The sequence below is a fragment of the Phaseolus vulgaris genome, chromosome 7 (genome assembly GCF_051622355.1).
Source record: "Phaseolus vulgaris cultivar YP4 chromosome 7, ASM5162235v1, whole genome shotgun sequence".
Lineage (NCBI taxonomy): Eukaryota > Viridiplantae > Streptophyta > Magnoliopsida > Fabales > Fabaceae > Phaseolus > Phaseolus vulgaris.
This window is the reverse complement of record NC_143504.1, coordinates 4,657,502-4,681,424: the sequence shown is the minus strand read 5'-3', so window position 1 is coordinate 4,681,424 and position 23,923 is coordinate 4,657,502. Positions and strand designations below refer to the sequence as shown.

The window sequence follows — 23,923 nt, the reverse complement described above, 5'->3', positions numbered from 1 at the left end:
TCTCTATCCATTAACAAACAGTGTCTCCTATTTTCGCTTAGGTCGTGATTTCTGAAGTGGGAGATGAGAAGCAAACACACTTGAAAGTTCGTTAATCATAGTTACTCTTCTTTTCTAAAATAATTAGTAACAGTAGAAACATTTTTATAAGTGAATTGAAAAGTGGGAAATGAATAGAACAAATGCATTCTTTAAAGTGTTATACAAGGAATATAAAAGAAACAATTTTTTTTAAAACCATGTTTATTGTTTCTTTCAAGTGTCTTAAACATATCGTTATGGAGTTACTAAATAAATAAAATTAATTAAAATATCATAAAAATTTATTGGTAACTTTAAATGTTAAAGTTTTCTAAACAAAATTATTTGTTTATTTGGTTATTATATTAATTTTTTATTCGATATTATTTGTTATTCATCTGTGTTCTTTTTTTTTCAGGATAAATATTAAGTTAATAATACTATAAAAAATTAAATAGATGACATCCTATTTATATTTAAATTGATTCATTTTTATTAATATTTTTTTGAATTCGTTCATTCCATTAATAACTTTATGAAAACAGTTAGTTTTTTTTTATAACTACAGAGTTTACTTTTTAGAAAAAAAATATTTATTTTACTAATTAGGGCTTATAACTTTTGCAAATTGTTATATAAAAAATTATGTTAAAATATATTAAAAGTTATTGAATGGATATTGGAGGCCAAGTAATGTTAATCCACGTCGATACACTGTTTATTTCACTCTTGGTTGTCCTATTCTTCACGTATCCTTTCCCTTCGCGTGCTTCTGTCGGTCGGTGGGGGTACCTGCGATTACACTCCGATGCTCAAGTCAGCGATGATGCTCAAGTGAGAATTCTCTGATATTATGAAAAACATACATTTTCTCCCTTTCTGACGTCCCTTTAGTAGGTTGACTTGGGTTTTGACCATGTGGGCCAAGTAACCGTTTGTTGTTCGCTAGGACATGCTTAGTGGTCCCTAGGTCGTGTTTGGTGGCTTCCTGAAAATTAGGGAAGTAATCTAGAGAACGTGCTTTGACTTAATCAACGGTTGTTGTAACTGCTCTTTATTCCACTGTAACAACGTTCTGTACTTAATTAAGTTATTCAATGAGAACCTCTGAGTCGTCCGGTGCCGACGGGTACAATTATCAATGAAAATACATGTCGACTTGAAAAATAATAATTTATGTGATGTGAATATAGACTTTTTTTTTACATATATATATATATATATATATATATTTAATAAAAATGTATCATGTTTTTACATCCTATTAAATGTGTGGAATTGTTTAGTACTAATAACATGAAAAGAATTTCTTAAACATAATCCATAACGTGTTTGTGGCTTAATTTAATTCAATTTTTTTATTAAAAAAATATTTGAATCAAACATTAAAATTTAATTATAAGTTAGTTAATTTTAATTTGATATAAAATTCAAACTAAAATAGTTTAATATTTTGAAGTAGATTTTGAATCAATTTTCATTGTTATTTTCTTTTTAAAATGCAACAAAAGAAATAGTCAATATTTTATAATGAAAATGGATTAAATAAAAAATTATTATTTATCTTCGTATCATTGTTATCTAATTGATTCTGATATTCATAATTAAATTATAGACTTAATTACTCTTTTGATTTTTATATTAAAGATTATAAATCAATTCAGTTCAAGTTTAATATAATTCTTTTTTTTAGTATTCAATATAGTTCTTTTATTAGATTGATTTCCTTAAAATAAATTTAACTAAATTATTTTCTCCTTCATTCTATCTTGAATTATATGTGATTATCATATTAAATTATTTAAAAAAAATTGAGATCATAGTAACGTGTGCTTTTACTAAGCATAAAATTATGTTTTGAACTTATAAAAAAGGGTTAGTTTGGTAGAATTTATTTTTGGATAAATTTTTGTCTTTATGAAAAAATTATTCTTTTATAAAGTGACGTTATTAGAGGATACTAGTACACTATTTTTACAAATTTCAGAATGGCTCAAACGAGAAACAAAAGTTTGAGTAACACAAGAAAATGACTATCTCCTACTCTTTAGAATTTTATAGTTTAAACAATGACTATCACTAATTGATAAGGTTATTAGGATCTCAGGTGAGTCTTTGAAGGATACTCTGCAGCTAGCATATCATTATTTATCTAAGAAGTGTACTTTAAGTTTAATTAGACCTTATAAAATCATTATATGTGATTATCATATTAAATTATTTTAAAAAAAATTGAGATCATCACTCTGAATTAATTTTTGAATACTTAGATCTCGTTGAAAGTTTTAATGAAAGTTGACAAGAAATTGATTTTTTTAAAACAAATTGAAGTTATATTGAGCTTTTTAAATTTAGGGGATAAAATTATTTTTAGCCTTTGGTACATCAATTAAAATGATAATTAAACTTAAATGACATTTTGTTATACTCATATAATTAAATTTAAAATATTTTTAATTTTAATCCGAATCAAACATTTTTATTGAACAAAAAATAGATAATTTTTTTTTTATAGATCCTTAGTTTGGTTCAGTTATTTTTTAAGAAAGGGTAATTTTGTCGGTTGAAAAAGTTGGAATCTTTGAAGAAGTGTATTAGTGGGAGAGCTTGTCGTTGGAAAAACTTAGTGAAAAGGGGCATAGGGTTTTGTTGTTAGCATCCCAACTTTGATCATCGAATCTCAAAATTCTGAGTCCAATTACACCTTAACGACAGCTATGGTCTGCGAGAAGTGTGAGTTTCATCTCCACTCCTTCGACACTTTCCTTTCCTTCTCTATCTCTCCGTTAATTATTTAATTGTTTTGAAGTTTCATTTGAATTTGAATTGGAATTGGAATTGGAATTTGGGTTGCAGGTGAGAAGAAATTAACAAAGGTTATAGTACCAGACAAGTGGAAAGAAGGGGCCAGCAACACTACCGAGGGTGGTGGCCGCAAGATCAACGAGAACAAGCTTCTCTCTAAGAAAAACAGGTCTTCGATAATCTTTAATTTTTCTTTTTTTGTTATTATTTCCTCTTTTTTTTTTATTAATTTTGAAACTGGACATAAAGAACCATAACTTAGCTTTGTCCCTTGTATATTTTTCATTAGCTGATAACATGTTATAGCGAGCATTTCTAGTTTCCTGCAGAAATTTTTGAATGTAAATTACTTGACAGCTGCTTGATATAATAAATTTTTGTGATGGAGATTATATTTTAAAAATCAATTTGCAATGTGGAATTTGTTTGATGCTATCCCCGATTTTCAGCTTTGAGTCTCGACAGTATTTATTCTACTATATTTCATTTGTGTTGCATAGAACTTCCTTAAGGGGGGAACAATCTTCTGAGGAATTTGATGGGTTGAACTTGTTGGATGAGATTCACCCTTGAATGTTAGGTTTTTTGAATTTTTAGTGTTTGTAAATTGTATGCATCACTAACTATGAGAGGCTATGCATATTCGCGACCTTATATGGAGATATTGGAGATTCCCTGCACAATTGTCACTGCATACTTGGTTTGATGGTTAGAATACATACATACATATATATATTCTTTTAGGCAATGCATATTTACATGTACATTTGTACTAATGGTTGTATTGTATGAGTTGAGAAAGAAACCTAATTCTATCGGCGGTAGTTAGTGATAGGGAACTAGTCGGCTATTTTGAACAAGTATTTTTAACAAAGTAAATCATTTTTTCACTATCCCTAGGACCTGATTCTGTAAGTAACGAATTTTGAACACAATTACATCTGTGTTATTACAATTCATTCTATTTCATACTTTTTTGTGTGTGACATCCCTTCCTAGTTCACTTTCAACCCTGATTACTTTCCCTCTTCACAGTTATCCCCTACAATTTAGTTTTGTTTCGAACTTCATGTTTTTAGTCATATGATATTCATATATTTAAAAGTTAAAACTGTATATCTGTATTTGATTTATGAGGCTCTTGGGAAATACTTTTAATTTAGCTGTCTCAAGCTCCAAAACTACTATATATTCCGTATGGTGTTGTAATGTGTGCAAGCTTAGTATTGTTGTAAGTGACGCTCTACACTATAAGCACTGTTTTTTAAATGTGAACTTCATATCATTTGATAATGATTATAAGTTTGGTACTTGTTTTTCATGGCTTCATAGCTGTCCAAAAGCTTTCCATGTTTCGGATTTAGAATGAGTGACATTCTGGAATAAAGCCAGTTCCATCCTAAGTATAAGAGCAAGTACGCCTGAGTTAGGGGCATTACCTTTTCGTAAATCTGTATGCAAGTCTTGTGCTTGTCGATGGTTATTGATACCTTATGCAATTTTTTATCTAATATTCTGTTATACCTTTGCTGCTTGGGTCACATGTTCTTTTTTCTCCTTTTCTAACCTTGATATTTGTTCCACCATGCATGTTTCAGTCATTAATAATCTGTGAAGAGTGCACTTATTCTTACATTAATTTCTTGCAGATGGACCCCTTACGGAAATACTAAGTGCATCATATGCAAGCAGCAAGTGCACCAGGATGCCAAGTACTGCCACACCTGTGCTTACTCTAAAGGTGATATTCCCATGTTGAGATGTTTTTGCACTTGCTACCATACATTTTTTCCCCTTTTGGATACAGGGTGCCTTGTATATGAAAGGGCATGACTCAATTTTTGATGTGTTCTGTATGGCAGGAGTTTGTGCGATGTGTGGCAAGCAAGTTCTTGACACCAAGTTTTACAAACAGAGCAATGTGTAATGTGCAGTGAATGCTAGTACTGGACTGCTTGCTGCATCTTCTTTTAGCTGCACAATATCTTTCTAATTGTTAGTTGATTGTATTGCTAATGTAACTGAAGCTGTAAAAAACAAATACAATGAGTTTATCTGTCTTCCATAATGTCCTTAGTGAATTTACGTTATAGATCCAAAACATAAACCAAATGTTGTTAAACTCTTTGTTGGAAATCCCATCTCAGGGAGAGATATATGACCAAATTATAATATATATATATAAGTAAGTCCAAACCTCTCTTTAATGAGTCGGATTTGTAAGATTGAGTTAGACTTAAATTTTACTATCTTAATATGGTGAGGTTTTTAGAGTTTATCCTAGTCGAGATTTAGGATTATCGTGTCACCAGTTATGAAGGGTTCTCTTGATTTTCATGCTCGATGTTATTGGTGTAATATTCAAAAGGTGTTGTGTTGGAGATTTTATATTTACTATATATAAGTTTAATTATAATATATAAGTGGAAATAATTATCACCTTCAAAAGTTGATTTTGTGAAAATGAGTTAAATTTAAATTCACTTTTTAATATGATATCAGATTCATTAAATCTATTCTAGTCAATATTTGGGTTGACGGTACCACCTATTATAAGGTCTCCTTCAATTCCAGCACTTAATGTCTCCGGCGTAAATGCATGGTAGTGATATTGGGAGATTCTACAATGACTAAACATAAGACCTTATAAGTGGGGATAAACTTTTTCTTATTGAATTAGGTTTATAAGATGAAGTTAGAATTAAATTTTACTATCTTAATATTTCCGCTGAGAGGATATAGTATGATAACATGCCAAATTGTTATTCCAGCACGGATTATGCCTAATGGCTTTCTCAAGAATTAAGCGCATGGTTTCTTGTCCTAGAAGGATATAGTATATGAAAGAACTGGATTATAAAGTATTACCTGATGTTTGTGTATTGGATGCAACCTTTATGCAAATTTCACAGGAATGATAGTCAAAGTGGTCGAAAAATGGATTTGAAAATGGAATTAGCACTAGCTACCTATAAATTTATTATTGAATACAATGCCAAAAGCAAAGGGCTCAAAGTAATATGATCGCATTCGTCTAAGAAGGGAATTTCTTCATTTACTGAATAAATTTCTTGAGATGTCTCATTCATTTCGGAATGAAATTTCGAAGATAATTTTTATATTCCGAGACGTATTGCGAAAAGTTGTTCTCAAAATGAATACACGAGTGAAAAAATTTATTGAATATAGGAAGAAATACTTGTGTATGTAGTGTAGCTCGAAAGTAATGTAATGTTATCATGACCTTTGAGGATCAGCCCATCTCTACTTTCTTTCTTATTGAGGACTCATCCATACTGATATACCACGATTCATGTCTTTCTCCATGTTGTGGAAACTTGATAAGAAATTCTGCTAAGAATTAGGCCTTCGTTGGTTCTCTGCTCCTATTTATGTTTGAACTGTGATAGTTTCACTGACCATTCAGTCATTTTCTTAGCTAGTTTTGATTTTTGTAGCATCTACTTGATAGGATAATCAATGCGTACAATAATATTGAAACTCCCAAAATAGTGTATGAGTGTTCATGTCGAGAAGATAAGAGATAGTACAAGCTTCTTAGTGACTTTCTATCTTTCTTCAACTAGTTGTAGAGTTCAACTACGAAAATACACATTATTTTTTCTTTTTGTTCTCATATATGGAATCTGAGTTATACTTTTCAATAGACGATCACTTTTCAAAAGGGTAAAAATGAGTTAGATTGACTCGCATCCTTACATTCAATAAGGGATTTAGACTTGGGATTTAACAATTCTTTTTGTGGTGGATAGTTGAACTCAACCTACTAGTTGTGGTAAGTTGGTAGTTTTGTCAATAGTTTGGAACTGACTTTTGATCTAAATCCCTTTTTCTGTGATTCAACATATACTCTTTGTGGTCGAGTATCTTGCTCTAGTTGACGTACATTCTTGACAAATTTATTGGGGATAACAGGACAAGAAGAATCGATAACCTGCTCTATATGTTGCAATATGTTGTAAGATTGATCCAGTTTTAGTGTATTATAGCGAGTTGCTCTTTTGAAAGTTTTGAATTTCATTGATTTTGTAAAAGTTCTGTCTTTATCAAACTTATTTTACATATGTTAACTACGACAATTTGAACACTTGTTTATAGATTTCATATAAGTTTTTAAAACATGAAAAGATGAGTTCATCTCGAATCAGCTTTCATATAAATTTTTAAAACATCATGAAAAGATGATTTCATCTCAATATAATGATGTTGTCACATTAATATAACTTTTTTTAGTGAGTATCATAATAACTAAAATTTGAAAATAGATTCATTAATATAACTTTTTTTTAGTGAGTATCATAATAACTAAAATTTGAAAATAGATTCATTAATATAACTTTTTTTTAGTGAGTATCATAATAACTAAAATTTGAAAATAGATTCACCAAAGTTTGATGATGAACTCTAAATATTATTGTCGAAACTTATTGAAACTATTTTTAGGTGAATTAAGAAAGATTTTTTTTTAAAATCTGAGTTTTAACTAATCTCTTTATAATAGAACCTAAATTAAAAGTAAGTGTCAGAAAAATAGTTCACTAAAATTTTGATTAATCTCTTTAAAATAGAGCAAGTTAGAATAACTATGATCAAATATGTATTAAGTAAAAGGATTTTCTAATATATAAATAAAACTATATAATAGTTTTAAGTTTAAGTTAATATTTAAATATAAGTCATTACTAAAAATAGTATTTTAACTTATTACAACAAAATCAATTTTTAACTCAATTAGAGTGTGATTTTAGGGTTTTGAGTTTATATTAATATTTAACTCCTTAAATTGGTTTGAGTGGTACAACAAAAACTTTTGATGGAGCTTCAAACTTTTCAAACTACAAGTTATTAAGCTTCTTAGGGCATATTTAAAGTATAGTAAGATGACGGTTTATCTACTAGAAAATTGCAATTACTATTAGAGTTATATTTTTTACTTGAAAAAAATGCAATGATAACCCACAAGCGTTTGATAGGATGAGGTTTTCAAAAGACAAATAGGAATAGATAGGTGAAGTGATAAAATCACATGGTACTGCAAACAAGTAGTTAACCTAACCAAGTGATAACAGGCATAAAATGAGATTCGAAAGAGGGACAAAGTTGCGATAGACTCTATAGGTTATTACCTAAAATGACCAAGAAGGTGAAACTATTAATCAATTGTTTGAAGAATCAAAACTTTCAAAGGTCTCAAAACTTCTTTGGCAGCCTCTCCCATACTCAGTAAGTCAGATCACGCGAAACTGCAGTTAACAATTGAGTTTGTAACGAGAGACAAGATCTTGAAGACGATGGTTACTCTATCAATAGTCTTCATTCATATCTTTAATTATGTTCCAACAAGTATTGTGTATTCTATTACCATTTGAATTGAAACAATTATGAGAAGAAAAGCATGAATTTAGGATATATTATTTGGTGAAATGAGTAAAATGTTTATAATGATATGCTAGCTGCAGAGTATCCTTCAACAAAGGATGGATTCGTAACAAAGTTCGATAATATCAACGGGACAATACAGTCCAACACAAACCAAATTTATTTAGAGGGTCGATAAAGACCCAATCCACATTTCAAATTTTAAAAGCCCCCACGAAGACGCAGGACAAGGTGAAGAGTGGACTCCTTCTGAATGTTGTAATCAGCAAGGGTTCTTCCATCCTCCAACTGCTTCCCTGCAAAGATCAACCTCTGCTGGTCCGGTGGGATGCCCTCCTTGTCCTGAATTTTCGCCTTCACATTGTCGATGGTGTCAGAGCTCTCCACCTCAAGGGTAATGGTCTTACCCGTAAGGGTCTTGACGAAAATCTGCATTCCTCCCCTAAGACGAAGGACAAGGTGAAGGGTAGACTCCTTCTGAATGTTATAGTCAGCAAGGGTCCTCCCGTCCTCAAGCTGCTTCCCAGCGAAGATCAACCTCTGCTGATCCGGGGGAATACCCTCCTTATCCTGGATCTTGGCCTTCACATTGTCAATAGTGTCCGAACTCTCCACCTCAAGAGTAATAGTCTTACCAGTGAGGGTCTTCACAAAGATCTGCATACCACCACGAAGACGCAACACCAAGTGGAGAGTTGACTCCTTCTGGATGTTATAGTCGGCGAGGGTCCTTCCATCCTCCAGCTGTTTTCCAGCGAAGATCAACCTCTGCTGGTCCGGGGGTATTCCCTCCTTGTCCTGGATCTTGGCCTTCACGTTGTCGATGGTGTCAGAGCTCTCCACCTCGAGGGTGATGGTCTTGCCGGTAAGAGTCTTCACAAAGATCTGCATGCCACCACGGAGACGGAGAACCAGGTGAAGGGTTGATTCCTTCTGGATGTTGTAGTCGGCGAGGGTGCGCCCATCCTCCAGCTGCTTTCCAGCGAAGATCAACCTCTGCTGGTCCGGGGGAATTCCCTCCTTGTCCTGGATCTTGGCCTTGACGTTGTCGATGGTGTCAGAGCTCTCCACCTCAAGGGTGATGGTCTTTCCGGTAAGAGTCTTCACAAAGATCTGCATGCCACCACGGAGACGGAGAACTAGGTGAAGGGTTGATTCCTTTTGAATGTTGTAGTCGGCGAGGGTGCGCCCATCCTCCAGCTGCTTTCCAGCGAAGATGAGACGTTGCTGGTCTGGGGGGATTCCTTCCTTGTCCTGGATCTTGGCCTTGACGTTGTCAATAGTGTCGGAGCTCTCGACCTCGAGAGTGATGGTCTTTCCGGTCAGTGTCTTAACGAAGATCTGCATCTGCAGAGATAAAAACCAGAGACGAATCACATCGATGTAATTAAACAGCTATCCAATTGAATCAAGTAAATCTCAAGAACAGATCTGGAGAGTTTCATGGAAAAAACATAATCTAGCTAAAAAACAAACAACATAAGGCGGTTGTTAACAGATCTGAACAATTTCTTGAAAGAAAAAAGCTCTGTTAACGGATCTGAACAATTTCTTGAAAGAAAAAAAGCTCTGTTAAGGGATCTGAACAATTTCTTCAAAAAATAAATAACTAGACCGAATATAAGATTACACAATCAACAATACCAGACGTTATTGTAAAAGATAAAGAACATGTTCTGACGATGAATTCGAGATCGATTAAACCGTGCAAACCCTAACTAAAACACAACGACCTAATCGAGAAAACGATAATTCACAGAACGAATAAATAACATAAACACGAAGAAATGAACGAACCTTGAAGGGAGAGGTTGGGAACGGCCTAAAGAGGATGAACAAGTTTGTTTTGAATTGAACTGTGAAGAGAGACAGGGGGCATGGGCCATTTTATAGCTAAAGCGGTGGAATCCTGTCCAATGACACTGTGACGCGTGTCCATGTGTCGTTACTTGGTGCTTATGACACGGGTGATATGTGGTGTTGGATGCGTTTTCGGGGAGACCTTCTAGGAAAAGGAGGATGGCAATTTGCGTGGTTGTTGGATTTTCGTAATGTTGACGGAGTCAGACGCTCGGTCGAATCTGTTACAACGGTGTCATCAAATTGGGCCCCACTTCACAATTTGGGCCCGAACCATTGCAAGTGGAGCGTTCACAGTTTCATGTGGGCCCACTGGCTCCTATTTTACTCATTAAGAATTCTATTTAAAAGCTGTCATGTTGGATTTTTTTATGGGCGATAACGATGAATGATTGAAAAACTTTATCATTCAGTTTTCTAATGAGGAAATGTCTTGTAGTTATCCATGTTTTAACTCTAAACAAATTATGAAACTTAGAGGTGACGGATTCACCAATTAAATAAGAGTAAAAGATAGATTATTGAAAAAAATAATAATGATGTATTAAAGACAACTTTAAGAGTGATGGGTATAATCATTATCATCTAATCTAGTTTCCATATAATAAGCTACACCATCTTATCTGAGTTGTCAGGTTATTAATTTTTTTATTTATGTGTAATTTTAATTGTTTGTACAAAAATTATCGTTTAGCATTTTATTTGATAATTAATAGTTTGTAATAATTACGTCATAAAGAAAACAAAAGAAACAAAAATTGGCTGTTTATTAGAAACTTTTTTACTTATATGTAATATAATATAATACTTTATTTTAAACTGTACACGTATCAACGCGTATTTTAGCCTATTTTTTTCCGAAATTCTAAATGTTCCTTTTATAATAAAGGAAAAGATTTTTTAATACTCAAAAAGTAATATATATATATATATATATATGTTTGAAAAACCATTATAATAATATAATAATATTTTAAATTAAAAAATAAATTAAATATAATTAAAATATTAGTGTACTGTGATATGAGTTTTGTATTGTATGTTTAATACTTTATAATAAATTTACAGTTAAACTTGTTGAGAAACTACTTCATCATATTAGATGTTTATTATAATATTTATATAACACAAATTACACTTAGATTCCTCCTCACTTAATATATAATATATAGAATATATTGTTATCTGAGTAATACATTCTCTAATGGTTGGAGATCTCACAACAATTAAAGATTAAGACATTTCATTGTATATAAGTGGGTCCAAATCTCATCTTATAGGTCGATTTTATAAGAATGAATTAGGCTTAAAGTTTACTTCTTAAGATGGTATTAGAGTCATATAAAGTCTATCATAACGAGAGTTTGTTAGACTTATCACAGCATCCGGGTTGCTATCAGACCACCCATTAATTTAAAATCTTACACATGAGTTGGAGGGTCTTGGCGTGAGGGGATGTATTAGAGATCCTACAACGACTAGAGATAAAAATATTTTATGGTATATAAGTGAGTGCAAACCTCAACTTATAAACTGATTTTATAAGGTCTAATTAAACTTAAAGTACACTTCTTAGATAAATAATGATATGCTAGCTGCAGAGTATCCTTCAAAGACTCACCTAAGATCCTAATAACCTTATCAATTAGTGATAGTCATTGTTTAAGCTATAAAATTCTAAAGAGTAGGAGATAGTCATTTTCTTGTGTTACTCAAACTTTTGTTCCTCGTTTGAGCCATTCTGAAATTTGTAAAAATAGTGTACTAGTATCCTCTAATAACGTCACTTTATAAAAGAATAATTTTTTCATAAAGACAAAAATTTATCCAAAAATAAATTCTACCAAACTAACCATTTTTTATAAGTTCAAAACATAATTTTATGCTTAGTAAAAGCACACGTTACTAAGGAGCCAACTACTCATTTAACCCTTCCAATCCAGTTTAATGTTCAAATATAAAAATAATCATCAACATCCATTGATTCTCTTTCAATACACAATCATCACAAAACAACCAATCAATTGTAGTTTTAATAGATTCCGTTGTTTGGAAGTTGTTTGTAATCCAAATATTGACTACAAAAATTTGAAATGTTACCAAAATATTATATATCTAGAATGATATAACCCAATCATAGGGAAGATCAGCCAAAAATCAATCTATTTTGTATGATATTTCTGTCAACTTACTTAATCAATTGAACTCAAAATATCACAAAAAGAAATTGAAAAATTATATGCATATAAATGTAGCATATTTTTTTTTAATTGACAAAAAATTAATTAAATATAAAATATAAAATATTTAAGGAGTATTTAAAATCTTACCAAAAAAAAATATACTCAGTCTATTTAGACCCCAACAAAAATTTCTATAACCAAAATATAAATATTAAAACTGTGTGTCGTGCACGAAACAAAGTGTAGCATAAGTACAAATATGACCTAGTAGAAAACATTCTAGAACACCAAAGGTTATTAAAAAAAGAAAACGATAAGATTGTTTTTGAAACATAGAATAAAATCAAATAATGAAATTCGAGTTATTCAGCTTTTAGGATGAGTCATTTTTTACATAACTGTTTATGGCTACTTTATTTTCCTAAAAAAATTGTATCAGTTTGTTGATACTTTGAACAATTTATTTATTTATGTGTATTTTTTATTTTTATGCATTGTTTATATTAATTTAGTATGTTTATTTTTTTATTTATTCACATTTGTTGATGTTTATTTCTTAGATATTAATATTTTTTATGTTATTTTTTTTATTTTCTCATTTACATTTATTTATATACATATATACATATAATTTTATAAATGATATTTTTATACAAAATAGTAAAATAAAACTTGGAGCGAAATGGAAAAATTTATGTAGGTTAAATGACTTCAAAGAAGACAATAAGATTATTTTTTGAAGCAAATGTTAACCTACCAAATAATGAAATTCGAGTTATTCGGCTTTTAGGATGAGTAATTTCTTATATAACTGTTTACTGTTACTTTTCTTACTCAAAATTTGTGTCAATATGTTGATATTTGAGCAATTTATTTATTTATGTGTATTATTTATATTCATGCATTGTTTATATTAATTTTAGTATATTTAGTTTTTTTTATTTGCATATGCTAATGTTTTGTTAAGAAGTGGACTTTAAACTTAACTTAAACTCATAAAACTAACTCATGAGATGGTGCCCTGACAACCTCTCCATTTTTATCCCCTAAATAAAAGATCATGTCTAGCAAAGAAGGCATTAGTAACGAGTCTGATACAAACTCGTACAAGGCTTCACTGCCGAGCAAATTCAACAATTGGCAAAAACTATTTACACGCTCTCGCTCTCTGCAAGTCTATTTGCTCATAACTCGTCTACTAATTCTGCTTTTACGAAACCATGGATTTTGGATAGCGGAGCAACCGATCACATTGCATCTTCCCTCTTTAAATTTTAATCTCATCTTCGTTAGTAAGATAAGTTTTTTTCACACATGGTTGCGTTTTACAGGACTTGGCTACAGGAATGATGATTGGCTCGAGTAAAAACATGCATGTTTATATTACATGTCCCCTCTTCCAAACCAATACCACATATCTCAAATTTCGACCGACCTGATTTATGGCATAAGCATCTCGAACATCCTTCTCTGACGCGTCTACAACTTGCATCTTCATTACTACCTATCGATAAAAATCTTATTCCCATTCATAATAATTGTAGTATTTGTCCCAAAGTTAAACAGACAAGTTACCTTTCCTTTAAGGATAATAAAATCTCATTCTCCATTTAATCTATTGCATTGTGACATTTGGGGTCCTCATATTGAATGTCAACGCACTTGCGTTTACACTCCTTAACCACAACACGAGTCCTCATATTTCAATCTCATCTACCATTAGAATTTTGGGGAGATGCGTTTTAACCGCCACATATATCATTAATTGTTTGTCATCACCTTTACTAAAAAATAAATCACCTTTTGAGATACTATATAATCATCCACCTTCACTTTCTCACCTAAAAACTTTTGGTTGCTGATGACTTTTTACGGCAAGTGCACCGCGTTTGTCAAAAGTAATAATTTCCCTAAGGACGGAAAGAATTAGTTGTTTCAATTGGAAAAATAAGGATTAGTTTCATCTCTCTCACTCTTAAGTATTTTGATTAGCATGTCAATATTAAGTTCTTTGATTGGAATTGATGCCCGTATAAAAATCATTTATATCGATTCCTCGCATATAAAATCTTTAAGAATGTCCCCTAACTATCGATCTCTCGCATAATTATAAGAACAACTTAGAACGAAGCTCAGACGTTTAATAGCAACAATTAACATTTCAAATATATTCCTAGCACTCAAATATGTTAAGTATTGTTGTTTAGGTCCGAACCCTAAAAATACCTCCCGGTCAGATTTAATATTCTCAATTTGTCACGGAAAATTAAAAGTAAAACAACAATACCAATAATCAATTAAGAACTGAATATTAATATATAAAATATCACCTCAATACATAAGAGTTTGAGCAGATTACTCCAAATCCCAAAGGATAGAATTAGCCACGCATACTTCTATCACCTTCCATTCTCCCAATTGGGTTACAATTCACTCTATGGTGTTTTCCTCTCAATCTGGCACCCTAGAGTTGAGCCTCTAGCCCTCTATTTATCATAGTTTTCTAGGGTTAGGTGGCTTCCTGTGTCGCACTAATGGGCTAAATAATAAAACATAAAAAAGACCCAATCTTTTTTGCATCTTTTCCATTATGGGACCTTCTATCTTTATCTTTTTAGGTCAAATCATTTATCTTTAATCCAAATCTCCAATCTTCCTTATAAATCTGCAATTAACACCAAATTTGGGAATAAAATACTCTTATTCAAATAAAAGATCATAAAAAATGTAAAAAGGTATAAATTCATAAATTAGGGATTATTTTATATGTAAATTAGCAATAAATCCTCATAAGTGTCTATATTTTAATATGAAATATTACTAAAATTAGACACTTATCACTCTCCCCAACTTATAATCTTGCTTGTCCTCAAGCATAGTAAATGAATATATTTGAATTTAAATATCAAACCCATCTTAATTCACTAAACAACAGATTAGAAAATTATGATGCTTCCAAATTCAAATATAGAAAATTATAGACACAATCAATTTCCCAGATCAAATCAAAACAAATAAATGACAATTCATGAAGGAATATCTTCGCATATGCTCACGGGTAGGTGTTTCTCTCTATTTTCACTGAATCATAACAAATCACATTTGCTTTTCATTTCATCTTCAAATCACAAACTTATTAGAAACATGAATCTGACACCGACATCATCTTATTGCAACTCAGACTATGAAGGTTGTCAGAAAATTCGGAGATGAGTATCTGAGTATTGCAACTTGGAGATCATGTATTTGGGTTGTTTTCATTATTTATTACAAGTTTTTTGTTATTTTTTTTTAAAAAAATTTGTCGGGGTGAAAGGTGACAAAATTTGTTATTCTGAGGAGTTATGATATTTTAACAACCGTGGTCCACCCGTTTTTTTTATCAACAAAGAATAAAATTAAAATTAAGAGGGACATTTCAGGGATGTCCCAACCCTTATACAAGAATTTGGACAATAAATATTAATATTTGTAACAAAAAAAAAAGAAAAAAAAAACCCTTAGTGAAAATACAAGCAAAACATAAAATGGTATAATTTTTTTCAAAATTATAAATTTTTATAAATAATTAAAATAATAATATTTATTGGGTTGTAGGGTGCAACAGAGTTGTGAAAAAAACATTTTTGAATTTTGAGAAGGTAAAATTATTTTGACAATATAAAAAAAATTGATATTTTAACAGCTATAAATTCTATACCATTCTTGATTTGATTTATTTAAATATAAATTTATATAATAAAAAATAAATTTGTAATTAAATAATATAAAAAATATTAAAAATTATGATATAATTGTATAAAAAATAAAATTATTAATATATCATTACCCATAAAAAAAAACATACTAAAACTTCGAGTAGCATACAGAACGAAGTATACACTTCATCCATCTCTTTACAAGTTCTACTATTGCAGGAAATATTTTATTCTTGTTTATTTGTGTGTTTAAAAGTTTTCAAACATTAAATTGTCATATTTAAATCATTATACACACAGGACCTCATCCTTTGACACTTTAAACAGTACGAACAAAGCAAATAGATAAATTAATATTTTAATCATTTTCATTTTAATTTTTAATTTAAAATATTATAATATTATTATAGAGGGGGTTATTGAATAGTGTTAATCACACTGTCAATAAAACTTTTTCCTATACACACATATCATAATATCGAACATGAGATTATTAAAAGGTAGAAAATTGAAAAGGACCAAACTATCAATCTCATCTCTCAAAAACATTCTACCCATGAATAATTTTACAAGGAGCAAACTATCAGACACTAATTAAGGAATATTTGGATATTTTATAAACCATTTTATAAATACATTAATAAAAATGAAATTACGTATTAATTGAAGAAATATATTAATTAGATTAAAAGAAAATCATCACAGGTTTCAGTCTCAGTAGGGAAAAAATGTATTTAACAAAATTTTGCAGACTGTAAGACATTATATTTTGGTCCAAGAGAAGAAAGATGGATAATGAATAAATCCAACATCTAGCGAGGGTATAGCTCAGTAATTGAAACTTCATTTTCTGATTCTTGAGCCGATTTAAGTATTGGTTCACTTGATCCTGTTTCCCGTGAATTATAATCCCATGACTGCATCTCTGGAAGGCTTCTAGTTCTACTGTTCATATAAAATGCTGGTTCTGCAGGAATCGGGAGACTCAGAGAATAGCTGTTAAGCATCAGCACAATGTTAGCCATGGTTGGTCTGTCAACTAAATTTTCTTGAACACAGAGTAAACCAATATGGATGCATCTCAGCATTTCATTCCGTGAATTGCTGTTCAGTGATGGATCTACAATATTTATAGCCTTCCCCTCCTTCCAGTTTCTCCAAGCCTGCAAAATTTGTCATCACATCATGATCATGGATTCACTTCTACATTAATGTTTTGGAGCATGTAATCTTCTAATCCATTATTTTAAGTCGTGATGAAGAAATAACAGTGACAAAAGAAAGACTTACGAAGTTTAGTAGATCCTCCATATTCTCTCCATTATTAATTCCACTGTTTTTCTGGCCGCTTACAATCTCAAGAATCAGTACACCAAAACTGAAGACGTCTGATTTCACTGAAAACTGTCCATGCATCGCATACTCCGGTGCCATATATCCACTACAGACCAATATATTGACAGGATTATTACTTTCGTTCTGTTTCAGTTTCTAATGCCATTGACAGCTTTAAATCTGAATTAGTACTAAAAATAATTTACGCTATCACAGCATACGAAACAGATTGATTCTAACAACTACCTTAGATGTAAACTCTTTGAAAAGTTACTAATTCATTTTACCATTGATAAAAGTTCTCTTCAATGGTTGATTGAAATTAAAGTCTCAACCATCAACAAGCTATAACATATTCTAATACTTACTAGGTTCCAACAATTCTACTGGTATTTGCTTGAGTTTGATCCATTAAAACCAGTCTGGCCATGCCAAAATCTGCTATCTTAGGATTCATCTCTTGGTCTAAGAGAATGTTGCTTGCTTTGAGATCTCGATGGATAATTCGTAGCTGAGAATCTTCGTGAAGGTAGAGAAGACCTCGAGCAATACCTCTAATGATTTTGTAGCGCTTTTCCCAATCCAATTGGGCTTTCATGGATGGATCTGCATATATAGCCGCCAACAGTTTTAAGTTTATGAATAATTAGGTGTGTATTGAGCAAAAAGTGAAATATAGAAGAGCAGTTATAAAGTTACCAAATATGAAGTAATCAAGGCTTTTATTGGGAACAAATTCATAGACAAGTAGTCTTTCTCTTCCTTCCAAGCAGAAACCAAGTAGCCTGACTAAATTTCGGTGCTGAAGCTTGACAACTAAAAGCACTTCATTCTTAAATTCCGTATCTCCTTGCCCAGAATCTCTTGACAACCTTTTGACTGCAATTATCTGTCCATTGGAGAGCCTACCCTGAAAATATATCTCTCTCATGTATAGTAAATAATTTGGTAACTGCTGTTATAGCACGTTTTTTTGATGATGTGTGTCTGAATCAACAGGGTTACTTACCCAGTAAACAGCTCCAAATCCACCTTGTCCAAGTTTATTAGAATCAGAAAAGTCCTCGGTAGCAACTCGTATTGTGTCAAAGTTGAATTGCAATGACTCAACAATGCTAATTTCATCCTCCTCCTTTTCATCTTCTTCTTCTTTAACTTCACATGGGAAACGGATTTGAACTAGTCAGTTTTTCGAATATGTTCGAAGAACAATACCGCTCTCTGTGAATTCGTGATTTCTTATAATTTTTTAAACCAAAATACAAAAGGCATACAACTCCCTGTTTCTATTCAAAGTAGTCGTGACTTGCTCATGCTTTGAATTATTGAAATTTTCTCATATTCTGTCAGTTCGATAAATTGTATGCTGTTCAATTATTACTGTAGGGAAACAAATTACTCTAAATTATAATTTTTGAAACCAGAACATAAAAGGTTTACATCTCCCTCTTTCTATTCAAAATATCTGTGAGTTACACTTATCGAAGATTTTCATATTCAGACTGTTTGATATTCCATGTAGTTCAATTATTATTTATAGTAAGAATTACTCTATATTATGACAGATCCTATATGTTTATCTTGTCCGTTTATAATTTTTTTTAACAATATATATATATATATAGGAGTAAATTGATAACTGGACTTGCCTGCAAGATTTTTCCTTGCCTTCCTCCTCCTTAAATACAGGAAGAGACAGATGACCAAAACAACAGCAGCAGCAGGCACAATTACGGCAATGACAATTATTGTTGTGTTGCTACTTTCTGCAAAAACAAGAATCCTCTGCCGTGTTAGACACTCGAAGGATTAAGGACAGTAAAAACAGCATAGAGAGGAAAATGATAAAGGGGGATCACGAACTCAACTGTAATTATTAGGCTATTAGCAATTAAATATAATGATAAGTACCTTCCGGGGAAGTGTTAATTGTGGATGGTGGTGGTGTCTCTGGGTCTATTATCGTGGTTTGTTCGTAGAAGCGGTAGTTTTCATATCTAATATTACAACTGGGTCCAACAACTCTACCACCTCTCCTGTCGTCGCAGCAAGTTGGTATTCGTGTGATAGCCTCATCCAAGCAATCATTGCAGTCTGTCTGAGTCAAATCAGGGGAGCACTGCACAAGACCATATATGGTTTGAAAATTCATAGTTGTGTCATTATCCGTAGCATACTTACGACGAGAGTCACCGGAGGCTGCTTTGCCTTTGAGTTCCCTCAATAAGTCGTCGAGCACTCGATTGAACTCAACCACTTCTGTTGCATTGTTTGGATTTGCCATATAAAAATCAGGAGAAATGTCCAAGACCCCAAATATTGAGTGGTTTGAGTAGCGCAACAGGCAGTTGTCATAATATATAGAAGCCTCTTTCTGGTTTGGACAAAGCTGTGTGATATTGCCTCCGGCATCTTTGAGGCAACTGCGGCACTCATTTGGCTCCAGATCTCCCCTGCACAACCCAATAGCGTTGACTTTGTCTGCGTTTTGACCATGAGAGAAGTTGTAGAAACCGTAGTTGATTTCCGTGTTGGAAGAAAGAGTGGATAAAAGGGTGATGAGATTGGTGTTATAGGTGCTATTGGCTGTGTAGTTGCCGTTGCTGTTATCACAGGATTGGAAGAGATACTGGGCGTTGGCTTGAGATATTAGACAACAGAGAAAGAAAAGAAGCATGCAAGAAACGGCACCCATCCCATAATCAGAATAAGGAACAACGTTAACGGAAGCTTTGCGTCTGATCATGAATGGTGCTTTCACTTTATAACCAGAATTTCCTTCAATAAGTTTCATACCTTTTGTTTGTAGTTTTCATTGAATTTATTACATCTTTTGATACCGTGTGTGTTTGGTAGTTTTTCCTTTCAAATGGTTACTAATTAAAATAGACTTGTGATTAATTTTTGTTCTTATAAACTCGAGTTGCCTACGCTTAAAAGTACACGTAGTCTAGAAAAAAAAAAATCTACATTCAACTTAAGATAAGTAAAGTAAAACTTGCATTTTCTGTAGTCAAATTAAAAAGTTTTAAAGCGTAGGCTCGTCGAGCTGATTAGGACAGAAGTGGAAAGCAAACACAGAATACTCTAAAAAATTAGAAGACAAGTAGTTTTCAATCAGCTCATATATGGTGCTTTTGTTTAGAAATTATAAATATACAATACAAAATTTAACATTTAAAAAAAGAAAAAAAAAAGTCAAGGCTTAAACAAACATTATTTAAAGGCGTTGGATTATTTGAATTTTCAATAGAGTTTCTTTTAAACTGTTCATCTTCAAAACGTCATCCATTTGTCTTTGTATATGAAAGAAGAGAATTGGAACTGTTCATCTTCTAAACGTCATCCATTTTTCTTTGTATATGAAAGAAGAGAAGATGCAAACTATAGATTTACATATTTTAGATACATTTACTCGTGTTAAAAATATAAGAAATTAGAGATAAATTTCTATGTTTAAAAAAGATGATTGTAGTTTAAAAGTACATGTTTAATATATATTTTCAAAAAGGTTGAAAGAAGCCTAATACAATTCGTGTGCAAATAAAGTAGTTATAAAATTACTTCACAAATCATATTTTAAAAGCTGAATATACTTGTATTCTTATTCATGTGTTTTTAATTTTTCCGCTCTACTTTTTTATCCTTAATCATTTACTTTTCTTACTTTCTACTTTCTGAATTGTATTTAATTTCTAAACTGTTTTTGATTTTAAAAAAAAATAAAATTGTTCTCTAAGTTTTTTAAAAAAATCTATAATTTAGTTCCTTATGTTAAATTTTCACTAATAACATTAATTAGTGATGATACGACACATAATTGTTGAATTTATCCCATCAAGTATACCGAATCAACTATAATGTAGTACAACTTAAAGTACGAATGTTGAACCCATATGAACAATTCTAATTAAGAAGTTCTGTTATAAAACTCATTAAGTATAGAAAATAAATGTGAGAACTTCTTCACAACTAAATTAACGATTTCACCATAAATAACTTAAAGTTTAAGATTTGATCCAACAAGTAACGAAACTAACTTATCAAATATAGATAAATATACTTGGGATTGAATTGCTTCTATCTTAGTCATTTGTATTTCGAAATAATACAATATATAATACTCAAAACTACTTATTCTTGTCGTTTACCTTGATTCCTCACAAATGAAATTCATAAGATGATTTCTCAAATACTTATTCCTCATATATATAACAAATCATTCAACTTTATGAACATAATTATGATGCAATTAATAACCTGGAATTTATTCCTAGCATTACAAGTTATCAAGTATTTTCGTCTATTTCATATCCTTAAAAATACTTTCCAGTTAAATTTTAAGGATCAAACTCAAGACTCCATTGATCAGATAGAATCTAGCAATAAGCATAAAACGAAAATACCAAGAACAAGTAGAAAAGAGAATATTATATATATTCCACCAAGAATGCATTTGATCATAGTAGATTCTTGTTCTCGCCGGCTCGAAGTCGGTTGGAATCCAGATGAGCTTCTGATGGCCTCCCTTCAAGCTTCAGTAGATCAGCTTTCAAAGAACGAGTGGGGGTTCCTCCTGCGATTACACTCCGACGCTCAAGTTAGTAAGAGCATAAAATTCTGTATATCTAGTGAGTATGTAAAAAAGCAAGTTGAGATACTCCCTGGGGTGGTTGTCTATTTATAAGGCCTCATGGGCTTGACTCTTGGACTCTGGTTTCTCCAGGAATTAACGTGTCATATTACGGTAACTGTTCCTAAAATATGAATATATCTTGATATCATGTATTGAGAACAGAACATTTATGTCGTATAAAGTATATTTTTCGATTACTCTTGATGATTTTTCTTTCAATTTAAAGTATATTTTTGTTTTTTTTAATTATGGTCATTGAAATTAGTATCATTTATCAATTGATGGTACTTAGAATTTTCTTTATATATATATATATATATATCAAAAAAAATTTAAACTAATATCACTATCAAAGATGATGTTCTTTGCGTTCCTTCTTTTAATTTAAATCTCATGTCCGTTAGTAAGATAACCAATTCACTAAACTAAATTGTTGTGTCGTTTTTACTCCACATGGTTGCGTTTTGCAGGACTTGGCTACGGGGAGGATGATTGGCTCGGGTAAACAACACGCAAACTTATACTACATGTCCCTCTTCCAAACCAAGCCCACGCATCTCAAATTTCGACCGACCCTGATTTATGGCACAAGCGCCTCAGACATCCTTCTCCGAGGTGTTTACAACTTGCATCTTCCTTATTACCTATTAGTAAAAATCTCATTCTCATTCATAATAATTGTAGTATTTGTCTCGAAGCTAAACAAAACAAGGTTACCATTTCCTTTAAGCACAATAAAATCTCATTCTCCATTTAATCTATTGCATTGTGACATTTGGGTCCTCATAAAACCTCAACTCATTTTGGAAAACGTGTTTTTCTCACTATAATACTATACTAAATGTACTTGGTTATTTCTTATGAATAACAAGTCTCAAACCCAACATCTTTTAGAATCATTCATTACTTTTGCACAAAATCAATTTCAGGCATCTATTAAAACCATCCGCGTTGGCTACGGATTGGAATTTATTTCTATGTGTAATTTTTTTCTCAAAAAAGGTATTGAATGTCAAAGCAGTTGTGTCTACACTCCTCTGTTATGCAATTGTTGTTTCACCTAAGCAAAAATTTGATTCGCGTGCTCGACAATGGATCTTCATTAGTTATCCTCTCAATAAAAAAACATACAAATTATTTGATATAGTTGCAGACACTTTTTTACAAGTCGGGATGTCATCTTCCATGAAAGTGTTTTCCCATTCTGCCAACAGTCCCAGACGCAATCATCACCTCCATTCCAAGGTATTTTGCCCACTATTGACATTGACTTACCCACCATTGTCCAACATTCACTCGATCAACCTTCTTCTCATACTCGTCACAATGCACCCGAACCTCCAGCAAACCAACATTCTTCTTCTACTTGTCACAATGCACCTAAACCTCTAACATACCAACCTTCTTCTCCCACGCTAGGAAGTCTAGCACCCATTACTGAACCTTCTCCAACCGACATTCCTGTTTGACGATCCAGTCGCACATCAACCCCACCTTCATGGCTTCAAGACTACGTAACGGGATCCCAAGCCAATCATTTGACCACTACCCAAGACCGACCGAATGGAACCATGTATCCCATGCATCATTTTCTTTCTAATTCACGATTTTCTTCTGCACATAGTGCATATCTTGCTAACATCACAGCCACCAAAGAACCTCACACTTATGCTCAAGTTGTCCTTGATTCAAATTGGCAAAAAGCAATGAACGAAAAGCTTTCTGCCTTGCAGCTAAATCAAACGTGGACCTTAACACCGTTACCCGCTGGGCAGAAACCCATCGGTTGCAAATGGGTTTAAAAAATAAAGTACAACTCAGATGGGAGCGTCGACAGATATAAGGCGCGCCTTGTCGCAAAGGGTACACTTAGATTGAAGGTGTTGACTATTTTGAAACTTTTTCACCAACAACAAAATTAACAACTTTGAGGTGTCTTCTCACCATTGCAGCAACCAGAAATTGGTTTACTCACCAGCTAGATG

At 31.9% G+C, this 23,923-nt stretch overlaps 3 protein-coding genes across 3 annotated transcripts; 1 reads left to right on the top strand and 2 right to left on the bottom strand.

Annotated features, from left to right (window-relative positions):
- The first annotated feature begins 2,563 nt into the window (after nt 1-2,563).
- LOC137828453 (postsynaptic protein-like protein) lies at nt 2,564-5,022 on the top strand. The gene is made up of 4 exons (XM_068635042.2): nt 2,564-2,754; nt 2,878-2,995; nt 4,476-4,567; nt 4,689-5,022. The coding sequence occupies exons 1-4, from the start codon at nt 2,739-2,741 to the stop codon at nt 4,751-4,753; spliced, it is 291 nt and encodes a 96-aa protein (XP_068491143.1). The 5' UTR covers nt 2,564-2,738; the 3' UTR covers nt 4,754-5,022.
- Nucleotides 5,023-8,229: 3,207 nt separating this feature from the next.
- On the bottom strand, nt 8,230-10,223 carry LOC137828452 (polyubiquitin). The gene is made up of 2 exons (XM_068635040.2): nt 10,024-10,223; nt 8,230-9,573 (listed from the first exon to the last, which is right to left on the bottom strand). Exon 2 carries the CDS (start codon nt 9,571-9,573, stop codon nt 8,428-8,430), a length of 1,146 nt encoding a protein of 381 aa, XP_068491141.1. The 5' UTR covers nt 10,024-10,223; the 3' UTR covers nt 8,230-8,427.
- Nucleotides 10,224-16,626: 6,403 nt separating this feature from the next.
- On the bottom strand, nt 16,627-20,180 carry LOC137828451 (cysteine-rich receptor-like protein kinase 26). Its single transcript, XM_068635039.2, has 7 exons — nt 19,214-20,180; nt 18,952-19,068; nt 18,312-18,457; nt 18,002-18,212; nt 17,671-17,908; nt 17,258-17,408; nt 16,627-17,130 (listed from the first exon to the last, which is right to left on the bottom strand). The coding sequence occupies exons 1-7, from the start codon at nt 20,094-20,096 to the stop codon at nt 16,780-16,782; spliced, it is 2,097 nt and encodes a 698-aa protein (XP_068491140.2). The 5' UTR covers nt 20,097-20,180; the 3' UTR covers nt 16,627-16,779.
- Between the last annotated feature and the right edge of the window lie 3,743 nt (nt 20,181-23,923).